Here is a 19,647-nt window from a genome sequence, read left to right on the forward strand (position 1 = left end):
AATACCATGTAAATGCTTCTATTTTGGGGTAACTACGCAGGTACTGTAACGAGTACTAGTAACTACTGGTATTTGCAGGTAATTTCCTAGTAATAAATATAGATATTAACATGGTACTACCGTGTTAATACTGTGCACCTGCACACAAACGGACGTGCTTCGTCAAAACGTCACGTGGAAAATCAACGTTGACTTAAAATTTTAAAAATCCTAGGGATTGTCATGAATATTTCAGTAGCGCTGGATGGAGAGTGTGTGAGCGTTAGTGTGTGAGTGTTGGATGGAGAGTGTGTGAGTGTTGGATGGAGAGTGTGTGAGTGTTGGATGGAGAGTGTGTGAGTGTTGGATGGAGTGTGTGTGAGCGTTAGTGTGTGAGTGTTGGATGGAGAGTGTGTGAGTGTTGGATGGAGTGTGTGAGTGTTGGATGGAGAGTGTGTGAGTGTTGGATGGAGTGTGTGTGAGCGTTAGTGTGTGAGCGTTGGATGGAGAGTGTGTGAGCGTTGGATGGAGAGTGTGTGAGTGTTGGATGGAGAGTGTGTGAGTGTTGGATGGAGTGTGTGTGAGCGTTAGTGTGTGAGCGTTGGATGGAGAGTGTGTGAGCGTTGGATGGAGTGTGTGTGTTGGATGGAGAGTGTGTGAGTGTTGGATGGAGTGTGTGTGAGCGTTAGTGTGTGAGCGTTGGATGGAGTGTGTGAGCGTTGGATGGAGTGTGTGAGTGTTGGATGGAGAGTGTGTGAGCGTTGGATGGAGAGTGTGTGAGTGTTGGACGGAGAGTGTGAGCGTTGGATGGAGAGTGTGTGAGCGTTGGATGGAGTGTGTGTGAGCGTTAGTGTGTGAGCGTTGGACGGAGTGTGTGAGCGCTCACCGAGACCAGGGCGCGCAGCGTGGCGTCGTCCAGCTGGGACCAGGGTTTGGACGGGCAGCGGATCCTCCGGAGGAACAGACTGTGCCACTTCTGTCTCAGCTGGAACACCAGCTCTGCCACCTGAGAGAGAGATAGAGAACCTCAACACCAGCTCTGCCACCTGAGAGAGAGATAGAACCTCAACACCAGCTCTGCCACCTGAGAGAGAGATAGAGAACCTCAACACCAGCTCTGTCATCTGAGAGAGATAGAGAACCTCAACACCAGCTCTGCCACCTGAGAGAGATAGAGAACCTCAACACCAGCTCTGCCACCTGAGAGAGAGATAGAGAACCTCAACACCAGCTCTGCCACCTGAGAGAGATAGAGAACCTCAACACCAGCTCTGCTACACCTGAGAGAGAGATAGAGAACCTCAACACCAGCTCTGCCACCTGAGAGAGAGATAGAGAACCTCAACACCAGCTCTGCCACCTGAGAGAGAGATAGAGAACCTCAACACCAGCTCTGCTACACCTGAGAGAGAGATAGAGAACCTCAACACCAGCTCTGCTGCACCTGAGAGAGATAGAGAACCTCAACACCAGCTCTGCCACCTGAGAGAGAGATAGAGAACCTCAACACCAGCTCTGCCACCTGAGAGAGATAGAACCTCAACACCAGCTCTGCCACCTGAGAGAGAGATAGAGAACCTCAACACCAGCTCTGCTACACCTGAGAGAGAGATAGAGAACCTCAACACCAGCTCTGCCACCTGAGAGAGAGATAGAGAACCTCAACACCAGCTCTGCCACCTGAGAGAGATAGAGAACCTCAACACCAGCTCTGCTACACCTGAGAGAGAGATAGAGAACCTCAACACCAGCTCTGCCACCTGAGAGAGAGATAGAGAACCTCAACACCAGCTCTGCCACCTGAGAGAGAGATAGAGAACCTCAACACCAGCTCTGCTACACCTGAGAGAGAGATAGAGAACCTCAACACCAGCTCTGCTGCACCTGAGAGAGATAGAGAACCTCAACACCAGCTCTGCCACCTGAGAGAGAGATAGAGAACCTCAACACCAGCTCTGCCACCTGAGAGAGATAGAACCTCAACACCAGCTCTGCCACCTGAGAGAGAGATAGAGAACCTCAACACCAGCTCTGCTACACCTGAGAGAGAGATAGAGAACCTCAACACCAGCTCTGCCACCTGAGAGAGAGATAGAGAACCTCAACACCAGCTCTGCCACCTGAGAGAGAGATAGAGAACGTCTGTTTAAATGACTCCCCTGGGCTGAGGAGCAACTGTCTCAGACTCTGAGACGATGAAGCACAAAGTTCAGTTAAACATAAACAACAATGTCTCCATAATACGCAATCATACTGTAGGACTTCCTCCTTACCTCTCTGTCCAGTTTAAAGTTGAGCCACTCGTCAATCTTCACCTGTGCCAGGTGTGCTGTGGAACGCTCCTCCATCTCGCTGTCACTGCTCTCATTCACCCCCTCGTCTACACCCAGCACAGGAGCACAGGAAACAGGAAACAGGAACACAGGAAACAGGAACACAGGAAACAGGAACACAGGAACACAGGAACAAAGGAGCACAGGAAACAGGAGCACAGGAAACAGGAACACAGGAACACAGGAAACAGGAACACAGGAACAAAGGAGCACAGGAAACAGGAGCACAGGAAACAGGAGCACAGGAAACAGGAACACAGGAGCACAGGAAACAGGAACACAGGAAACAGGAACACAGGAGCACAGGAAACAGGAACACAGGAGCACAGGAACACAGGAGCACAGGAACACAGGAGCACAGGAAACAGGAACACAGGAGCACAGGAACACAGGAGCACAGGAGCACAGGAATGAGTACACCCTCGGCACCATGGACCGATCAGGGACCACACACAGACACGTAGTACTGACTAGAAGCATATTTAACTAGAAGCATGTATAATAGACTACAAGCATATATAATAGACACAGACACGCAGTACTGACTAGAAGCATATATAATAGTGAGTGAATTCTTGACAGGCAGTCAGGAGCTACCTTTGAGAACCGCCGGCTCTTGGAAGGCAGAGCTGGGTAATTTGGCACAGCCTCCAAATATAGTCAGGGAGAAGGGCGACACGGCGGTGCAATAGCGGACGCTGGCGATCCTGTGGGCTCTGGTCATCTCGTCGTAGATCAGCCAATCGGTGGGCAGCCCCTGCACGGCTGCCGCCTGCCCATTGGCTGGGGGGATCTAGGCAGGGAAACGCAGGGTTTTACCTCACGGGGGCTTCTTGCAGAAAGCTGTTTAAGTGGTCAGGAGAACTGGACCCCGGAGGGGGTGAGAATAGAGCCTGAACACCCAGTTACATTAGAGATGAGAATAGAGCCTGAACACCACAGTTACATTAGAGATGAGAATAGAGCCTGAACACCCAGTTACATTAGAGATGAATAGAGCCTGAACACCACCGTTACATTAGAGATGAGAATAGAGCCTGAACACCCAGTTACATTAGAGATGAATAGAGCCTGAACACCACAGTTACATTAGAGATGAGAATAGAGCCTGAACACCAGTTACATTAGAGATGAGAATAGAGCCTGAACACCACAGTTACATTAGAGATGAGAATAGAGCCTGAACACCCAGTTACATTAGAGATGAATAGAGCCTGAACACCACAGTTACATTAGAGATGAGAATAGAGCCTGAACACCAGTTACATTTAGAGATGAGAATAGAGCCTGAATAGAGCCTGAACACCACAGTTACATTTAGAGATGAATAGAGCCTGAACACCATGGTTACATTAGAGATGAGAATAGAGCCTGAACACCACAGTTACATTTAGAGATGAATAGAGCCTGAACACCATGGTTACATTAGAGATGAGAATAGAGCCTGAACACCACAGTTACATTAGAGATGAGAATAGAGCCTGAACACCAGTTACATTTAGAGATGAGAATAGAGCCTGAACACCACAGTTACATTAGAGATGAGAATAGAGCCTGAACACCAGTTACATTTAGAGATGAGAATAGAGCCTGAATAGAGCCTGAACACCACAGTTACATTTAGAGATGAATAGAGCCTGAACACCATGGTTACATTTAGAGATGAATAGAGCCTGAACACCATGGTTACATTAGAGATGAGAATAGAGCCTGAACACCACAGTTACATTAGAGATGAATAGAGCCTGAACACCATGGTTACATTAGAGATGAGAATAGAGCCTGAACACCACAGTTACATTTAGAGATGAATAGAGCCTGAACACCATGGTTACATTAGAGATGAGAATAGAGCCTGAACACCACAGTTACATTTAGAGATGAATAGAGCCTGAACACCACAGTAACATTTAGAGATGAATAGAGCCTGAACACCATGGTTACATTAGAGATGAGAATAGAGCCTGAACACCACAGTTACATTAGAGATGAGCTGAACACCATGGCTATATTTAGAGACAATAGAAGCAAAAACGTGTGAATGACTATGCAACTACAGGATGAGTCAAACACCCAACGACAAACTTTCTTTAGCCTTCAATGTGAGTGAGTGAGTGAATGTATGAATGAGTGAGTGAGTGAGTGAATGTGTGAGTGAGTGAATGTATGAATGAGTGAGTGAGTGAGTGAGTGAGTGAGTGGGTGGGTGGGTGAGTGAGTGAGTGAGTGAGTGAGTGAGTGAGTGAGTGAGTGAGTGAGTGAGTGAGTGATGGTGGTGGTCCTACCTTCTTGTACGTCGGAGGCTGGCTGAGCACAGAGGTGGGGTGGAGACGGACCCTCTTCTCCTTGGCCCCGGACAGCGAGCCGGTGTCCCGGTCCACGTGGATCAGGTTGGGGTACAAACCCGCCACCAGCGCCGCCTTCACCACCGACCAGTTCTCAGAGTTCATGTTCACATCCCGGATGTCCCCGCCCCCGCGTGCTCGCACAAACCCTGGGGACCAATCCCAGTCACACACTTCACTATGATGGACATGTCCTTTCTCATTATAGTTTTTTAGCTAAAGCTCTTTTAACTTTGGTTGGATTTTCTGCTACATGAGAACAAGTCGTGGACGGTGGAAGGAGGGACAGATAATGAGTACGATGTCTGAGGTTCTCTAGGTTCTAAAGGTTCTCCAGGGGACCCACCGATGGCTCGGAGCTGCCCGAGCAGCTGGGTCCTCATGCCTATGATGATCTCCATGGTGGCCTGGGACAGGAAGTTCTTCTCACAGAAGGATCTCTCCCAGCCTTCGCTGTGGGCCTTCTGCCAGGCCTGCCCCACAAACACACACCTGTCAACCGCCATTCTGACACCACAGTTACACATTCTAACCCTAACCCTGCTGTCTGTTAACTGTGTTGACTGTTTGGATGTGTTCTGCTGTCTGTTAACTGTGTTGACTGTTTGGATGTGTTCTGTTGTCTGTTAACTGTGTTGACTGTTTGGATGTGTTCTGTTGTCTGTTAACTGTGTTGACTGTTTGGATGTGTTCTGTTGTCTGTTAACTGTGTTGACTGTTTGGATGTGTTCTGCTGTCTGTTAACTGTGTTGACTGTTTGGATTTGTTCTGTTGTCTGTTAACTGTGTTGACTGTTTGGATTTGTTCTGTTGTCTGTTAACTGTGTTGACTGTTTGGATGTGTTCTGCTGTCTGTTAACTGTGTTGACTGTTTGGATGTGTTCTGCTGTCTGTTAACTGTGTTGACTGTTTGGATGTGTTCTGTTGTCTGTTAACTGTGTTGGTTTTAAAATAACTTTGACATTCATTTTCAGACCCACCCCCCTTCCCTCAAGAGGCTTTGCAGGTCACTATTCTAAATAAAAATGTGTTCTTAACGACTTGCCTGGTTAATAAAGGTTAAATTTAAAAAAAGTAAAAACCTGGAAGGCTCGGAGCAAGGCCATGTGGTCGCTGAAGGTGGCGGCAGTGAAGCGCTTGCGGCAGAGCATGGCCGCCCTCCTCTGCGAGGCCTGGGCGGGCAGCGTGAAGGGGTCACGGTGCGCCAGCGTGCAGGCGATGGTCAGGACGGGGTCCAGGCACTTCAGCACCACGCCGCACAGCACCATCTTGCCCAGGTGCGGCTCCACGGGCAGGTCGGCCAGGTGGTGGCCCAGCTCCGTCAGGTCCTCCCATGGGTCCATGGCGTCGATGCTCTGAGGGTTAGAATGAGAGAGAACAATGGGTCTGTTTGGTTCCGCTAAGAAAAACACTCTCTCTTTTACTCTTCCCTTTGAGAAACCACTGATCTAATGGATTACACTTATTTAATCCAAAGCACTTTCCCTCTCATTCACCCATTCACACACACATTCACACACCAATGGCGGCAGCTGCCATGCAAGGTGCTAGCCTGCTCACTGGGAGCAACCTGGGGTTCAGTGTCTCGCCCAAGGACACTTCGACATGTGAACAGGAGGAGCCGGGATTCAAACCCCCGACCCTGCGGTCATTGGACGAGCCGCTCTTCTTGTCTTTGAAATCGAGAGTTTAACATGTTTTTGAATGATTTTTCACAGTGCCCACCCACATCCATCGTATGACCAACACAGTGGTAGATCAACTTTATCAACTTTATCAAAAGTGCTAGTTTTGTCAACGTTATGATCTGAACCATTGTATATGATCATAAGTAACCTTAAAACAGGGCTAAACATGATTTTTCCCTTTACTACTCCTTTAAGTAAAGACATTGTTAGGGTCTGGGGGGGAAGGTTAGGGTTAGGGTCTGGGGGGGAAGGTTAGTGGTTAGGGTTTGGGGGGGAAGGTTAGCGGTTGTTACCTTGAGCATCTGTACAGCGTGTCTGACTACGAGGGTGGGAGGCGGCTCAGGAGCTCTGGACAGGAACTCAGCGATGGGACAGGTGATGGGAGCCAGCAGCTTGGTGTGCAAGCACAGCTCCTGAGAGGAACACACATGTTAACTGAGCCCTAGTGTGTGTGTGTGAGTGTGTGTGTGTGTGTGTGTGTGTGAGTGTGTGTGTGTGAGTGTGTGTGTGTGTGTGTGAGTGTGTGTGTGTGTGTGTTTGAGTGTGTGTGTGTGTGTGTGTGTGTGTGTTTGAGTGTGTGTGTGTGTGTGTGTGTGTGTGTGTGTGTGAGTGTGTGTGAGTGTGTGTGTGTGAGTGTGTGTGTGTGAGTGTGTGTGATTGTGTGAGTGTGTGTGTGTGTGAGTGTGTGTGAGTGTGTGTGTGCGCGTGTGTGTGTGTGTGTGTGTGAGTGTGTGTGTGTGTGTGTGAGTGTGTGAGTGTGTGTGTGTGTGTGTGTGTGTGTGTGAGTGTGTGTGTGTGTGAGTGTGTGAGTGTGTGTGTGTACCTGCAGGGGAATCCTGAGCAGCTGAGGGACCTGGTACTCCAGCATGTTGTTGAACCTGAGGCGGCTGAAGAGGTGGAAGCAGATGCCAGGTCTGCAGCGTCCAGCCCTGAGACGCCACACACACACACACACACACACACACACACACACACACACACACACACACACACACACACACACACACACACGCACACGCACAATCAATATGACCAGCCCTGAGAACACCAGAGATTCACCAGATACACACATCAACATGACCAGCCCTACATAGTCTACACTAGTCTGAATGCTGGGGGTTTGGATCTGGTCTAGTCTGAATGCTGAGGGTTTGGATCTGGTCTAGTATGAATGCGGAGGGTTTGGATCTGGTCTAGTCTGAATGCTGGGGGTTTGGATCTGGTCTAGTCTGAATGCTGAGGGTTTGGATCTGGTCTAGTATGAATGCGGAGGGTTTGGATCTGGTCTAGTCTGAATGCTGAGGGTTTGGATCTGGTCTAGTCTGAATGCTGAGGGTTTGGATCTGGTCTAGTCTGAATGCTGAGGGTTTGGATCTGGTCTAGTCTGAATGCAGAGGGTTTGGATCTGGTCTAGTCTGAATGCTGAGGGTTTGGATCTGGTCTAGTCTGAATGCTGAGGGTTTGGATCTGGTCTAGTCTGAATGGTGAGGGTTTGGATCTGGTCTAGTCTGAATGCTGAGGGTTTGGATCTGGTCTAGTCTGAATGCGGAGGGTTTGGATCTGGTCTAGTCTGAATGCGGAGGGTTTGGATCTGGTCTAGTCTGAATGCTGAGGGTTTGGATCTGGTCTAGTCTGAATGCAGAGGGTTTGGATCTGGTCTAGTCTGAATGCTGGGGGTTTGGATCTGGTCTAGTCTGAATGCTGAGGGTTTGGATCTGGTCTAGTCTGAATGCTGAGGGTTTGGATCTGGTCTAGTCTGAATGCGGAGGGTTTGGATCTGGTCTAGTCTGAATGCTGAGGGTTTGGATCTGGTCTAGTCTGAATGCGGAGGGTTTGGATCTGGTCTAGTCTGAATGCAGAGGGTTTGGATCTGGTCTAGTCTGAATGCGGAGGGTTTGGATCTGGTCTAGTATGAATGCGGAGGGTTTGGATCTGGTCTAGTATGAATGCGGAGGGTACAGTACGGTGTGTTTTGGACATCTCACCTGCCCTTCCTCTGCAATGCGCTGGCTTTAGAGATCCACACCATCTTCAGCATGGTCACATGGTTTAGGGCATCAAAGGACTTCTGGGATGGGGGGGGGGGGGGGGGGGGGGGGCAATTACGCATGGTTAGTTTCCATCTCTCACAGGAGGGTCGTCCCTTCTTCAGTGAGCTCCTGACTAGAGGTGGGAATCAGTAGTGATCTCATGATTCCATCTGACTGATTCCTGGGGTCACGATTCAATTTTAAGTCGATTATCGTGATTTGATAATTTATAGAATTTTCAATGACATTTCCACCATTTGACTGCAGTCACCCATTAAATACAGTAACACATTAAATACAGAAGCCCGTTAAATACAGTAACACATTAAATATGTCCTGTAATGGTAGGGGAAACACAAATACATGCCAAGCATGCATGCATGCATAATAAATCGTTGATTAAGAAAAAAAAAACGCTTTTGGTATTGTTTGGAAATTTTTGAATTTGAATTACAATTTGATTCAGGGACGTGCCTACAATTTGAAACACTAATATATATATATATATATATATATATATAATAAAAACTAATTTTAATGAAGACATTTTTTATTTTTTATTTTTTTTAAATTTGTGAATGGATCAGTAATGGTGAATAGAATAGCGATGTAATGGTGAATAGAATAGCGATTCTTACATGAATGGATTTTCTTCACCACCTCTATTCCTCACCTCTTTAACCTTTCCGGAGTCGATGACAAAGACCACATCGTTGACCGTGATGCTGGTCTCTGCGATGTTGGTGGACAGAATCTGCAGGAAAGATTTAAACGTCAGTTTCATCTCACAGTCTCCTTGAAGTCCGAGTGAGTGAGTGAGTGAGTGAGTGAGTGAGTGAGTGAGTGAGTGAGTGAATGAATGAATGAATGAATGAATGAATGAATGGGGTCTTCAATGCCAAAGCCCATGGATGAGTGGTGCTGAGCATGTGATGTGTGTGGACTCACTATCTTGCGCACCCCAGCGGGGGTGTTCTGAGCATGTGATGTGTGTGGACTCACTATCTTGCGCACCCCAGCGGGGGTGTTCTGAGCATGTGATGTGTGTGGACTCACTATCTTGCGCACCCCAGCGGGGGTGTTCTGAGCATGTGATGTGTGTGGACTCACTATCTTGCGCACCCCAGCGGGGGTGTTCTGAGCATGTGATGTGTGTGGACTCACTATCTTGCGCACCCCAGCGGGGGTGTTCTTGAGGACCCTCCTCTGGTCGGACGTCTGCATGTTGGAGTGGAGAGTGAACACCTGATACCTGCCAGACCCAACCACACACAGCCCGTCACTACAGGGACTACAGATGGACACTAGCCTTCTGGGCTAATTCTGGAATATTCTTTAATGTACACTGTCCCTGACAAATAAAAAAGCCTCTGAATAAACAAGCCTCTGAATAAACAAGCCTCTGAGGCTTCAGCCTGCATGTGCTAATCTAATCAACTACGAGCTTTCATTCCAGATGTTCAACACTGGGATCCAGGACTGAACACACAATCTCAACTAAACAGGTTCTCTAAACAGGTTCTACCTCTGGGAGACGTTCTCTAAACAGGTTCTACCTCTGGGAGTGGTCGACGAAGCGTTTGTCGTCGTCGAGAATGCGTTCCCTCAGTCCAACGATCTCGTCGTATCCCGGGAGGAAGATCAGCACGGCGCCTGGGAAGGACATCCACCATGTCAGCAGGAAGGACAGACCACCATGTCAGCAGGAAGGACAGACCACCATGTCAGCAGGAAGGACATCCACCATGTCAGCAGGAAGGACAGACCACCATGTCAGCAGGAAGGACAGACCACCATGTCAGCATGAAGCCAGAAGGAACGTCACATTTTTACATTAGTCATTTAGCAAATGCTTTTATCTAAAGCGACTAACAATGATTGCATTTAACGTAGGTAGTGAGTGGACTATTACTCACCAGAACTCACAAGTGCATCTCCTTTCTAAACAAGTGACTAAGAGCATAATCTAGTGCACAAGTACAACACTTCGCCTTTTTAGAATAAATGCGTATTACAAAAACATTAAAAGCTCCTTGGGGAGCTTGCATTTAATTTCTTCAGGCCTCCTCAGGTTTGAGGTTAAAATAGCTGAGCGGATAAGCAAGTTTAGTTTGAGACCCTGGCCTCCTCTGTGTCTCACCCTCGTCTGAGCTGGAGCAGATGCTGTGCAGCAGGTGCATGATGAGGTCCAGGTCCACGCGCTCGTCATCGTAGCTGTGGTGGTACACGCTCAGACGCTCCTGGTCCTCCGCACTCAGCTCCGCGCTGGACGACCGCATCAGGGACGACTCGTCCTGCTTCCCCGACTCCAGGGACGAGCTGCAGGGGGCGGAGGGGAGAGAGAGGGAGAGGAGAGCCCGGGTCACTAGGGAGGAGGAGAGGGAGAGGAGAGCCCGGGTCACTAGGGAGGAGGAGAGGGAGAGGAGAGCCTGGTTCACTAGGGAGGAGGAGGGGGAGGGGAGAGCCTGGTTCACTAGGGAGGAGGAGAGGGAGGGGAGAGCCTGGTTCACTAGGGAGGAGGAGAGGGAGGGGAGAGCCTGGTTCACTAGGGAGGAGGAGAGGGAGGGGAGAGCCTGGTTCACTAGGGAGGAGGAGAGGGAGGGGAGAGCCTGGTTCACTAGGGAGGAGGAGGGGGAGGGGAGAGCCTGGTTCACTAGGGAGGAGGAGAGGGAGGGGAGAGCCTGGTTCACTAGGGAGGAGGAGAGGGAGGGGAGAGCCTGGTTCACTAGGGAGGAGGAGAGGGAGGGGAGAGCCTGGTTCACTAGGGAGGAGGAGAGGGAGGGGAGAGCCTGGTTCACTAGGGAGGAGTGGTTGTGGTTCTGTACAATGTGTACTGGTGAGCGACGGACATACTCCAAAGGCTTCGTCCGCCGATGACTTTCGGACGACTGTTCATCTTGTTCCTCGCTGCCAAGCCAAGCAGCATCCACGTCCGATAAGAACTCCCTACAACGAATTAGTTTTGGCTCATACCAGTCAACATGATCCGCCACTTTTTCCTCGAGAGGCAACATTGATTGCACGGACACTTGTAATTCCATGAATTCTCCCAACAAGGCATTGAATGCTTCCAGATCATCCTTAACACAGTCTTTATTTCGAACATCATTCATTAACGCTTTGATTTCATTGCTCTTTCTTGTAAGCGCACCGAGTTTACCTCGGCGAGTGCCCATCAGTTTGAAAAGTTCCTTTTCATTCACAATTTCATCCATATTCTCATCGGTTTTTCGTCCAGATGCCATTGCGTTTATTTGAATGTATGCTTTGCGATTTATGTTTCACACAGTACAAGCGGGCCAGCGGGTGAGTCAACACGATTGATCGGCAAAACGAAACGCGGAAGTAGGCTACTCACCGCTGCATTGGCAATATGCTGTTGCGTAATCAGCAAGTACCGTCCATCCACAAACAATGGAAACGCGCGTCTTGTGAGTCCATTCAATTTTTCAACTTTATGTATTGAAGTGGGTCACCATGGCTTTGTCCCATGTCACAATTCCAAATTCGACATGAAAACTGGATTAACTTAGTCCATACGAGTGTGTGCTGGTGGTGTGGTGGTGGTTGAAAAATATATGATCACCCCGTCTATTGTCCAACACTTCCTGCCTTCCTGGTAGACACCCCTTAAAACATAGATAGTTGGTATCAATTAGCGAACCATGCTGGGTGCAGTACCGTTTCCATAATATAGGCTAGGGGGGAGTAATCATTCCAAACGACCTAAACTAAGAATTACCAATTAATGAGAACATAAATCAAACCAAAACATATGAACCATGATTGTCCAAACAAAAAACATTTGACAATAATATATTCTACATATGGCTCCAACACATGATATCAAATGGGCACTGCCTTTTTGGAATGGTACCACTCCCAAGCTTTTTAAGGACTACACACTGCACCTTTAACCGTGAGACATACTACACACTGCACCTTTAACCGTGAGGTGTGTGACAGAAGGTGCTCTCTTACAGGTAGGATTCCAGCAGGTCCAGCGCCTCTGCCTGCTGGAAGTGCTTGGCCCAGTCCAGCGCAGTCCTGAAACAAAACAACAACAAAAACACAGTCAACATCTCTTCCTTCTGTTAATCCATCCATCCATCCATCCATCCATCCATCCATCCATCCATCCATCCATCCATCCATCCATCCATCCCACCAGCCTACCACCGACCACACCCAGTGATGGTATTAGCTCTAGTCTCAACGCCAGACCCACGCTGATACACTACATAAGCTACGCTAACTACGTTCCTGCATGCTGCAGATCTCTCGATGGGTCTGGGACACTACATGCAAAAATCTGGTGTTCAAATCCTGGCAATTCATCACTAGAAGAAAATGTGTTCGCCATTTTCTTCTAGTGTCCGAATTCTCAACTTGGATTCCAGCGCTACCAATCAGTCATATGCCCCGCCCCTCTAACCTGGGCTAGCGTCTCATTTGCTGCTACGACCTGTCACTTTCAATTTTGAACCGTCGATACGCCCTCAGAACACCAGCTTGGGCAGCAAAGTGGCCCAGACTCTATTATGTAGAATGCAGAGCTTGAGTCTGGAGAGAGACTAGATTAGAGAGAGACTAGATTACAGACTATCAGATTAGAGACTATCAGATGAGCTCTCACCATCCGTTGGAGGCCTTGAGGCTGATGCTGGCCCCCATGCTGAGCAGCTGCTCCACGGGACTCAGGAAGCCCCGCGCTGCCGCCACCATGAGGGGCGTGGCGCTGGTCTCACTGTGCATGTAGTCCACTGTGGGGACAGGGAGAGAGGGAGAGGAGGAGGAAGCATTAAGCCTAGGACTACATTACCCACCATCCAGTCACAATCACTAGTTTTGTACCAGGTTTATGAACAAAAACTGTTTGAAACCGCTCACTCAGTGGGTGAACGAGAAATTGTACATCCTCTGTTCACTAGAAATTGCTGTGAATTGTGGGTATTTTATAGTGGGCTATATAGTGGACTATATAGTGAATCAAGGGTTAGGGTTGGGGTTAGGGGTTAGGCCAAAGCCGCGTGGAGCGCACCGCTGACGTTCTCGCTGAGGATGAGGTTGAACAGCTGGACGAAGCCGTCGGAGTCCTGGTTCAGGAAGATGTCAGAGATGCAGGCGTCCATCTCCTTCCGCAGCCACGGGTCCAGAGACGCCACGTCCTTCTCGCTCTGAAACCCGTCACAAGATGGATACTCTCCTCACTGCCACCACAGTATAGAGTAATACAAGATGGACCCTGTATCATACTGTCATCACTGCCACCACACCCAGTAAAATGCTCTGGTGTAGCGAGAGCATCCTAGTCCTCACCAGGTGGCTGAAGACGCTGTCTCCTCCGTCGTCCAACAGGTCGTGGTCCTGGAGGACACAGGATGACGCCGTCTTCTGCCTGAGGGACTCCTGGCGAGCCCCGCCCCCCTGCACCTTACACCACTCCGTCAGGGACATCTGCTGCTTCTCCTCTGACACACACACACACATACACACACACACACACACACACATACACATACACATATACACACACACACACACACACACACACACACACACACACACACACACACACACACACACACACACACACACACACACACACACACACACACACACACACATACACACACATACACACGGAAAATACACACCTTTTCCTTTTTGCAAGTCGTAACCTGTCATGAAAACAAGGCCTGAATCCTTTGCTGTTACCTCTCTGCATCTCCTTCTTGTACTGGACCATGTCCTTGTTTGCGTAGCCTGTGGTCCTCAAGATGTCCTCCAGGAACAGCTGCTTCACCTCAAACGGTCTCCCTTTGACTAGAACAAGCAAGACGTTATCTTCTATATGGACTGATTTCACCACACAGCTCTTTTCCCCTCGCCTTGATCATTTATTTTAGACTGAACAAAATAAAGTTCAAAGTATACATTTAGTTTGGCAGTTTACATTTAGTAGTTTGAAGTCAGCCTTAGTATGGATGAGGTCAGCTTTAGTATGGATGAGGTCAGCCTTACTATGGATGACGGGGCAGGAGCCGAAGTATCTGAGGAACAGGTCGATGTCGAGGGCGGCGCTGGACAGGATGAGCCTCAGCGTGGGCATCTTCTGGAGCAGGTCCTTCATCTTAGTCAGCAGGAAGTCGGTCAGGCCGTCCCGTTCGTGAACCTCGTCCTGATTGGACAGGAAGTCAAGTGTTATGACGCCATAACCGATATAGATGTGACCAGCACACAGAATCTCCAGACCAATCAAAAGATGCCGACAAAGATCCTACGCTGGTCTCATCTCTGTCCAGAGGTGGGTTGTCTACACAACCAGTGTTGACACTCACCACGATGACGTGTGTGACCGTGGCCAGGGTGGCGTCCCCAGACATCAGGGTCCTCAGCAGGACGCCGCTGGTGCAGAAGGTCAACAGCGTTTTAGGAGAGACCCTGTGGGGGTCAAGTAGAAACTCCATGACTAAAAGGTTAGGGTTAGTTAACCCTAACCCTAACCCTAACTCCATGACTAAAGGAATGCATGTTGATTTGAGTTGAAACTACACAACTAAAGGAATGCATGTTGATTTGAGTTGAAACTACACAACTAAAGGAATGCATGTTGTTTTCAAAAACCAGAAATCAGAAGAGAGTAGGTGAAAATCATGAGTGAATGTCAAGTATGACAGTGAATCTCTAATATTTACTATATTCACAATATGTACCTTCCTGCAGGATCGGGTGGATCGAACGAACCCCCCCTCACGACCAAAGGTCCAGAATTTAAGACAAAAGTTCCCCCCCCCCCCCCTCCCATCAACAAATCGCCGGACATTCAAAATAATCTGCCCCCCCCCCATCCCCCCCGTCAACAAACTGAAAGGATACGGTCCACTTTTGGAAAAAAACGACCCCCCCCCCTCCACAAGGCTGGCTACGGGCCTGTCCTGTATACATTAAAAAAAATATATATATAAATAAACGGAGAAAATAAATAAGCCCAGTAGAAGTCCCGCTCCCCCAGAGTTATGACCTGCTAACCAGAGTTAGGACCTGTTAACCAGAGTTATGACCTGTTAACCAGAGTTAGGACCTGTTAACCAGAGTTAGGACCTGTTAACCAGAGTTATGACCTGTTAACCAGAGTTAGGACCTGTTAACCAGAGTTAGGACCTGTTACCCAGAGTTAGGACCTGCTACCCAGAGTTATAACCTGTTACCCAGAGTTATGACCTGTTAACCAGAGTTAGGACCTAATCTCCAGAGTTATGACCTGCTACCCAGAGTTATAACCTGCTACCCAGAGTTAGGACCTGTTAACCAGAGTGAGGACCTGTTAACCAGAGTTAGGACCTGTTACCCAGAGTTATGACCTGTTAACCAGAGTGAGGACCTGTTAACCAGAGTTAGGACCTGTTAACCAGAGTTATGACCTGTTAACCAGAGTGAGGACCTGTTAACCAGAGTTATGACCTGCTAACCAGAGTTATGACCTGCTAACCAGAGTTATAACCTGCTAACCAGAGTTATAACCTGCTAACCAGAGTTATGACCTAATCTCCAGAGTTAGGACCTAATCTCCAGAGTTAGGACCTAATCTCCAGAGTTATGACCTGCTAACCAGAGTTAGGACCTGTTAACCAGAGTTAGGACCTGCTACCCAGAGTTATGACCTGTTAACCAGAGTTAGGACCTGTTAACCAGAGTTATGACCTGTTAACCAGAGTTATGACCTGCTACCCAGAGTTATGACCTGCTACCCAGAGTTATGACCTGCTAACCAGAGTTAGGACCTGCTACCCAGAGTTATGACCTGTTAACCAGAGTTATGACCTGCTACCCAGAGTTATGACCTGCTAACCAGAGTTAGGACCTGTTAACCAGAGTTATGACCTGCTAACCAGAGTTATGACCTAATCTCCAGAGTTAGGACCTGTTAACCAGAGTTAGGACCTAATCTCCAGAGTTATGACCTAATCTCCAGAGTTATGACCTAATCTCCAGGTTTATGACCTGCTCTCCAGGCGTATCTGGTAGCCGATGGTCTGGCCGATGCTTTCCCCCCGCTCCGCCGCCACCCTCTCCGCCACGGCGATGGCCGCCAGGCGCCTGGGCTGGGTGCAGTAGATGCGACACGGGGTCCTGGTCTCACTGCAGTCGTCCAGGAGGAACTGGGCAATCTGGGACACAAACAGCAACAACGCTTTCCGCTTAGATTAGGACTGATACATTTAACGTACTGTCGGTAGGGCGTTTTCTAGAGCATTTCCGTGGATGAGACTGAAGGAGGTCATTAAGGCTGTGAACTCCTAAACAAACACGTGATCAGCTGATATCATCAACAAACACACGTGATCAGCTGACATCATCAACAAACACATGTGATCAGCTGACATCATCAACAAGTACAGCTCATCTCAGCTGTCCCCCGCCGTTGGACCCTAACCCTAACCCTAACCCTCTCTGACAATCTGAGGGCATCACAGACTTTGGGTTCTTTTAACAGTGGTCTAAATACCTACTTATTTAGAAAAGTTTTTTTGTATGTAATGTGTAGCCTATATATTTTATTTATATATTAATTTGTGTCTCTGTTTTCTTAATGACTTCAGAATTGTCTCAGCACTAATAATCGTTTTCACCATTAAAAGTGCTTTATAAATAAAATGAATGATTGATTATGTTATTATCATCTACAACAAAAGTCTCTCTCCTATCCTTTTTCCAGATGCTGCAGCCAGGACCTCTGTGTGGGTCTAACTCTGCGGAGAGCGAGGTGGACTCGCCTGGGTGGTCTTCCCCGAGCCCGTCTCGCCCACCACCAGGACCACGCGGTTGTCCTTGATGACCTGGACGATCTCCTGCTGGCGCTCGTACACGGGCAGCGAGCGGCGGAAGAAGTCTGTCTCGGCCAGCCCCCTCCGCTGGGGCACCTGGGGGATGCCGTTGTTGAGACGCCCGCTGGTCCGGTTCTTATCACGGCTGTTCTCTGAGGGGAGGGAGGGAGGGAGGGAGAGAGGGAGAGAGGGAGAGAGGGAGAGAGGGAGAGAGAGAGAGAGAGAGAGAGAGGGAGAGGGAGAGAGAGAGAGAGAGAGAGAGAGAGAGAAAGAGAGAGGGGAAGAAAGAGAGAAAGATAGATAGAGAGAGAGAGATAGAGAGAGAGAGATAGAGAGAGACAGTTAAGCCTGTTTGCATGGGTTAGGCTTGTGTCCTTCAAGTGTCACGACCATAATGATTGTAAGCAGAATAAACTGGATCCTAAAGCACCTGTTGTAGACTCAGTATACACACACTCACTCACTCACTCACTCACTCACTCACTCACTCACTCACCCACTCACCCACTCACCCACTCACTCACCCACTCACTCACTCACTCACTCACTCACACACTCACTCACTCACTCACTCACTCACTCACTCATTCACTCACCCACTCACTCACTCACTCACTCACTCACCAGCCTCCATAGCCACAGACAAGCCCCTCTCTGCGTGCGGCAGCAGCTCTGTGCGCTCCTTGTTGGTGAGGGGGAACGTCTGCAGCAGGCTGCGCACCACATGCTGGGAATTCTGGGAGAGGTTGAAGGTCATGAGGGCCTGGGGCGTCTCCAGGCCGGTCTTCTTCCTGATGGTGAGGCTGCGACTGGAGCCTTTGCTGGAGTTTAAAATACATCATGTTTACTGCGTGTTATTAATTAACTACGATGATGATGGATGCCGTCGGTGCATACAGTGAGTCAGTTCTGCAGACGTTTCTTCCTGTTCAGGGGAAGTGAAACTGATTGGATGTCCCCCCCCCAGTCGACCAACCCCGGGAATAAGTCTGCCAGCCTTCATAGAGGCTACAGGCTCGGATTCTGTGAATGAGTACGAGTCTCACTGGGTCACCAGAAACCAAAGTCCACAAACTCAAGCCCACAACAATGACCTCTTCAAAAGACACATTTTCCTCAGCTGTGGTCCCAGAGCCTGGCCCAAGGTAATCCTGAAGAGCTTATGTAACTGAGGGAAACTTGGAGTAGCTGGTGAAACTCACTCCTCAAAGGAGCGCTGACAGTCCCTCCAAGCGGGAGACCCGGGTTCTAACCCTGCTCTGGGCACGCCGGAACAGATGGGTGGATAGATGGGTGGATAGATGGGTGGATAGATGGGTGGATAGATGGGTGGATACACTTACCCTCTGCTTTTAGATATGTACCCCAGGGACTGGGCCACACGGTGAATGAACGCCCTCTCAGTGCTGGACAAGGAGGAGGGAAACTCCATTTCTGTGAAATCCAATGTAACGGGTGGGTTAGTTAGACACTGTGATTAAACACCACGGATCACAAGTGTATGACTATCTCTTACCTTTCTGCTCACTATATTGGAATCTCTCCAGAGCGATGTTGACAGCAATCTTGACCTCTTCATCGATGTGAATGTCTTTCAGCCCTTTGCCCCTGCCCTGCCCGGCCCCAGACTGCCTGGACGGGCCCTTAGCTGGCTTAGGAGACGGACGTGACATGATGCCCTACAAGACAAGAGAACTGTAACCAAGTGTCAAGAGCAATGATAGCTCGTTTACCCTCATAACTAGGGTTAGGGTTAACCTAACCTAACCCTAACCTAACCCTAACCTAACCCTAACCTAACCCTAACCCTAACCCTAACCCTAACCCTAACCTAACCCTAACCTAACCCTAACCCTAACCCTAACCTAACCTAACCCTAACCCTAACCTAACCCTAACCCTAACCTAACCCTAACCCTAACCTAACCCTAACCCTAACCTAACCCTAACCCTAACCTAACCCTAACCCTAACCCTAACCTAACCTAACCCTAACCCTAGCACTAGTGATCTGATGCGTTGAGTTCTGCCAAGTCTCTGCTGAGCTGAGCTGGTTAGCTAACGTCAGATAGTTAACAGCAGACTATGACAAGTTCATAAGTTTACCTATTGCAAATTAGCGTAACGCGTTAACTAACCTTAGCTAACTAACTAACGTGACCGTTAAAGACTGCAGATACGCAGCAGTAACGTAGCTCCCTAGGTAGGGTTAGGGTTAGGGTTAGCTCCCCGGCTAGCTAGCTAGGCTAGTTCACATTAGAGACACGGAAGCCAAACGTTTCATTCTAATTCATTAATTCTCAAGCTAGCTGGTTAACTGTACGAGCTGGTTGACGATGTCATTCACTAAAAACGTGTATTTTCGAACTAAGGTGGTGGTGATACCTTTCACCACCCAAATCAGATCCCCTGCAGCTTCTGTCACGAAGTGCAACTACTGCAGCGGA

The 19,647-nt window shown here is 48.8% G+C and overlaps 1 protein-coding gene across 1 annotated transcript in view; it reads right to left on the reverse strand.

Annotated features, from left to right (window-relative positions):
• The window catches only part of LOC311328285 (3'-5' RNA helicase YTHDC2-like), a gene marked incomplete at both ends in the record, with an annotated part of 40,590 nt that extends 21,715 nt beyond the window's left edge, over positions 1-18,875 (reverse strand). The window contains 25 exons of the mRNA XM_084462273.1: positions 866-985; positions 2,253-2,359; positions 2,910-3,105; positions 4,598-4,806; positions 5,004-5,130; positions 5,739-6,011; positions 6,638-6,757; positions 7,168-7,273; positions 8,330-8,412; positions 9,048-9,128; positions 9,539-9,626; positions 9,931-10,027; positions 10,515-10,693; positions 12,356-12,421; positions 13,011-13,137; positions 13,416-13,551; positions 13,694-13,845; positions 14,093-14,200; positions 14,399-14,555; positions 14,716-14,818; positions 16,379-16,545; positions 17,152-17,354; positions 17,827-18,023; positions 18,546-18,636; positions 18,719-18,875. Coding sequence (XP_084318399.1) covers positions 866-985; positions 2,253-2,359; positions 2,910-3,105; positions 4,598-4,806; positions 5,004-5,130; positions 5,739-6,011; positions 6,638-6,757; positions 7,168-7,273; positions 8,330-8,412; positions 9,048-9,128; positions 9,539-9,626; positions 9,931-10,027; positions 10,515-10,693; positions 12,356-12,421; positions 13,011-13,137; positions 13,416-13,551; positions 13,694-13,845; positions 14,093-14,200; positions 14,399-14,555; positions 14,716-14,818; positions 16,379-16,545; positions 17,152-17,354; positions 17,827-18,023; positions 18,546-18,636; positions 18,719-18,875 — 3,450 coding nt within the window. The remainder of the gene's footprint in view (positions 1-865; positions 986-2,252; positions 2,360-2,909; positions 3,106-4,597; positions 4,807-5,003; positions 5,131-5,738; positions 6,012-6,637; positions 6,758-7,167; positions 7,274-8,329; positions 8,413-9,047; positions 9,129-9,538; positions 9,627-9,930; positions 10,028-10,514; positions 10,694-12,355; positions 12,422-13,010; positions 13,138-13,415; positions 13,552-13,693; positions 13,846-14,092; positions 14,201-14,398; positions 14,556-14,715; positions 14,819-16,378; positions 16,546-17,151; positions 17,355-17,826; positions 18,024-18,545; positions 18,637-18,718) is intronic.
• Between the last annotated feature and the right edge of the window lie 772 nt (positions 18,876-19,647).

This window comes from Borostomias antarcticus (genome assembly GCF_949987555.1).
Source record: "Borostomias antarcticus genome assembly, contig: scaffold_65, whole genome shotgun sequence".
In the NCBI taxonomy this organism is placed as follows: domain Eukaryota; kingdom Metazoa; phylum Chordata; class Actinopteri; order Stomiiformes; family Stomiidae; genus Borostomias; species Borostomias antarcticus.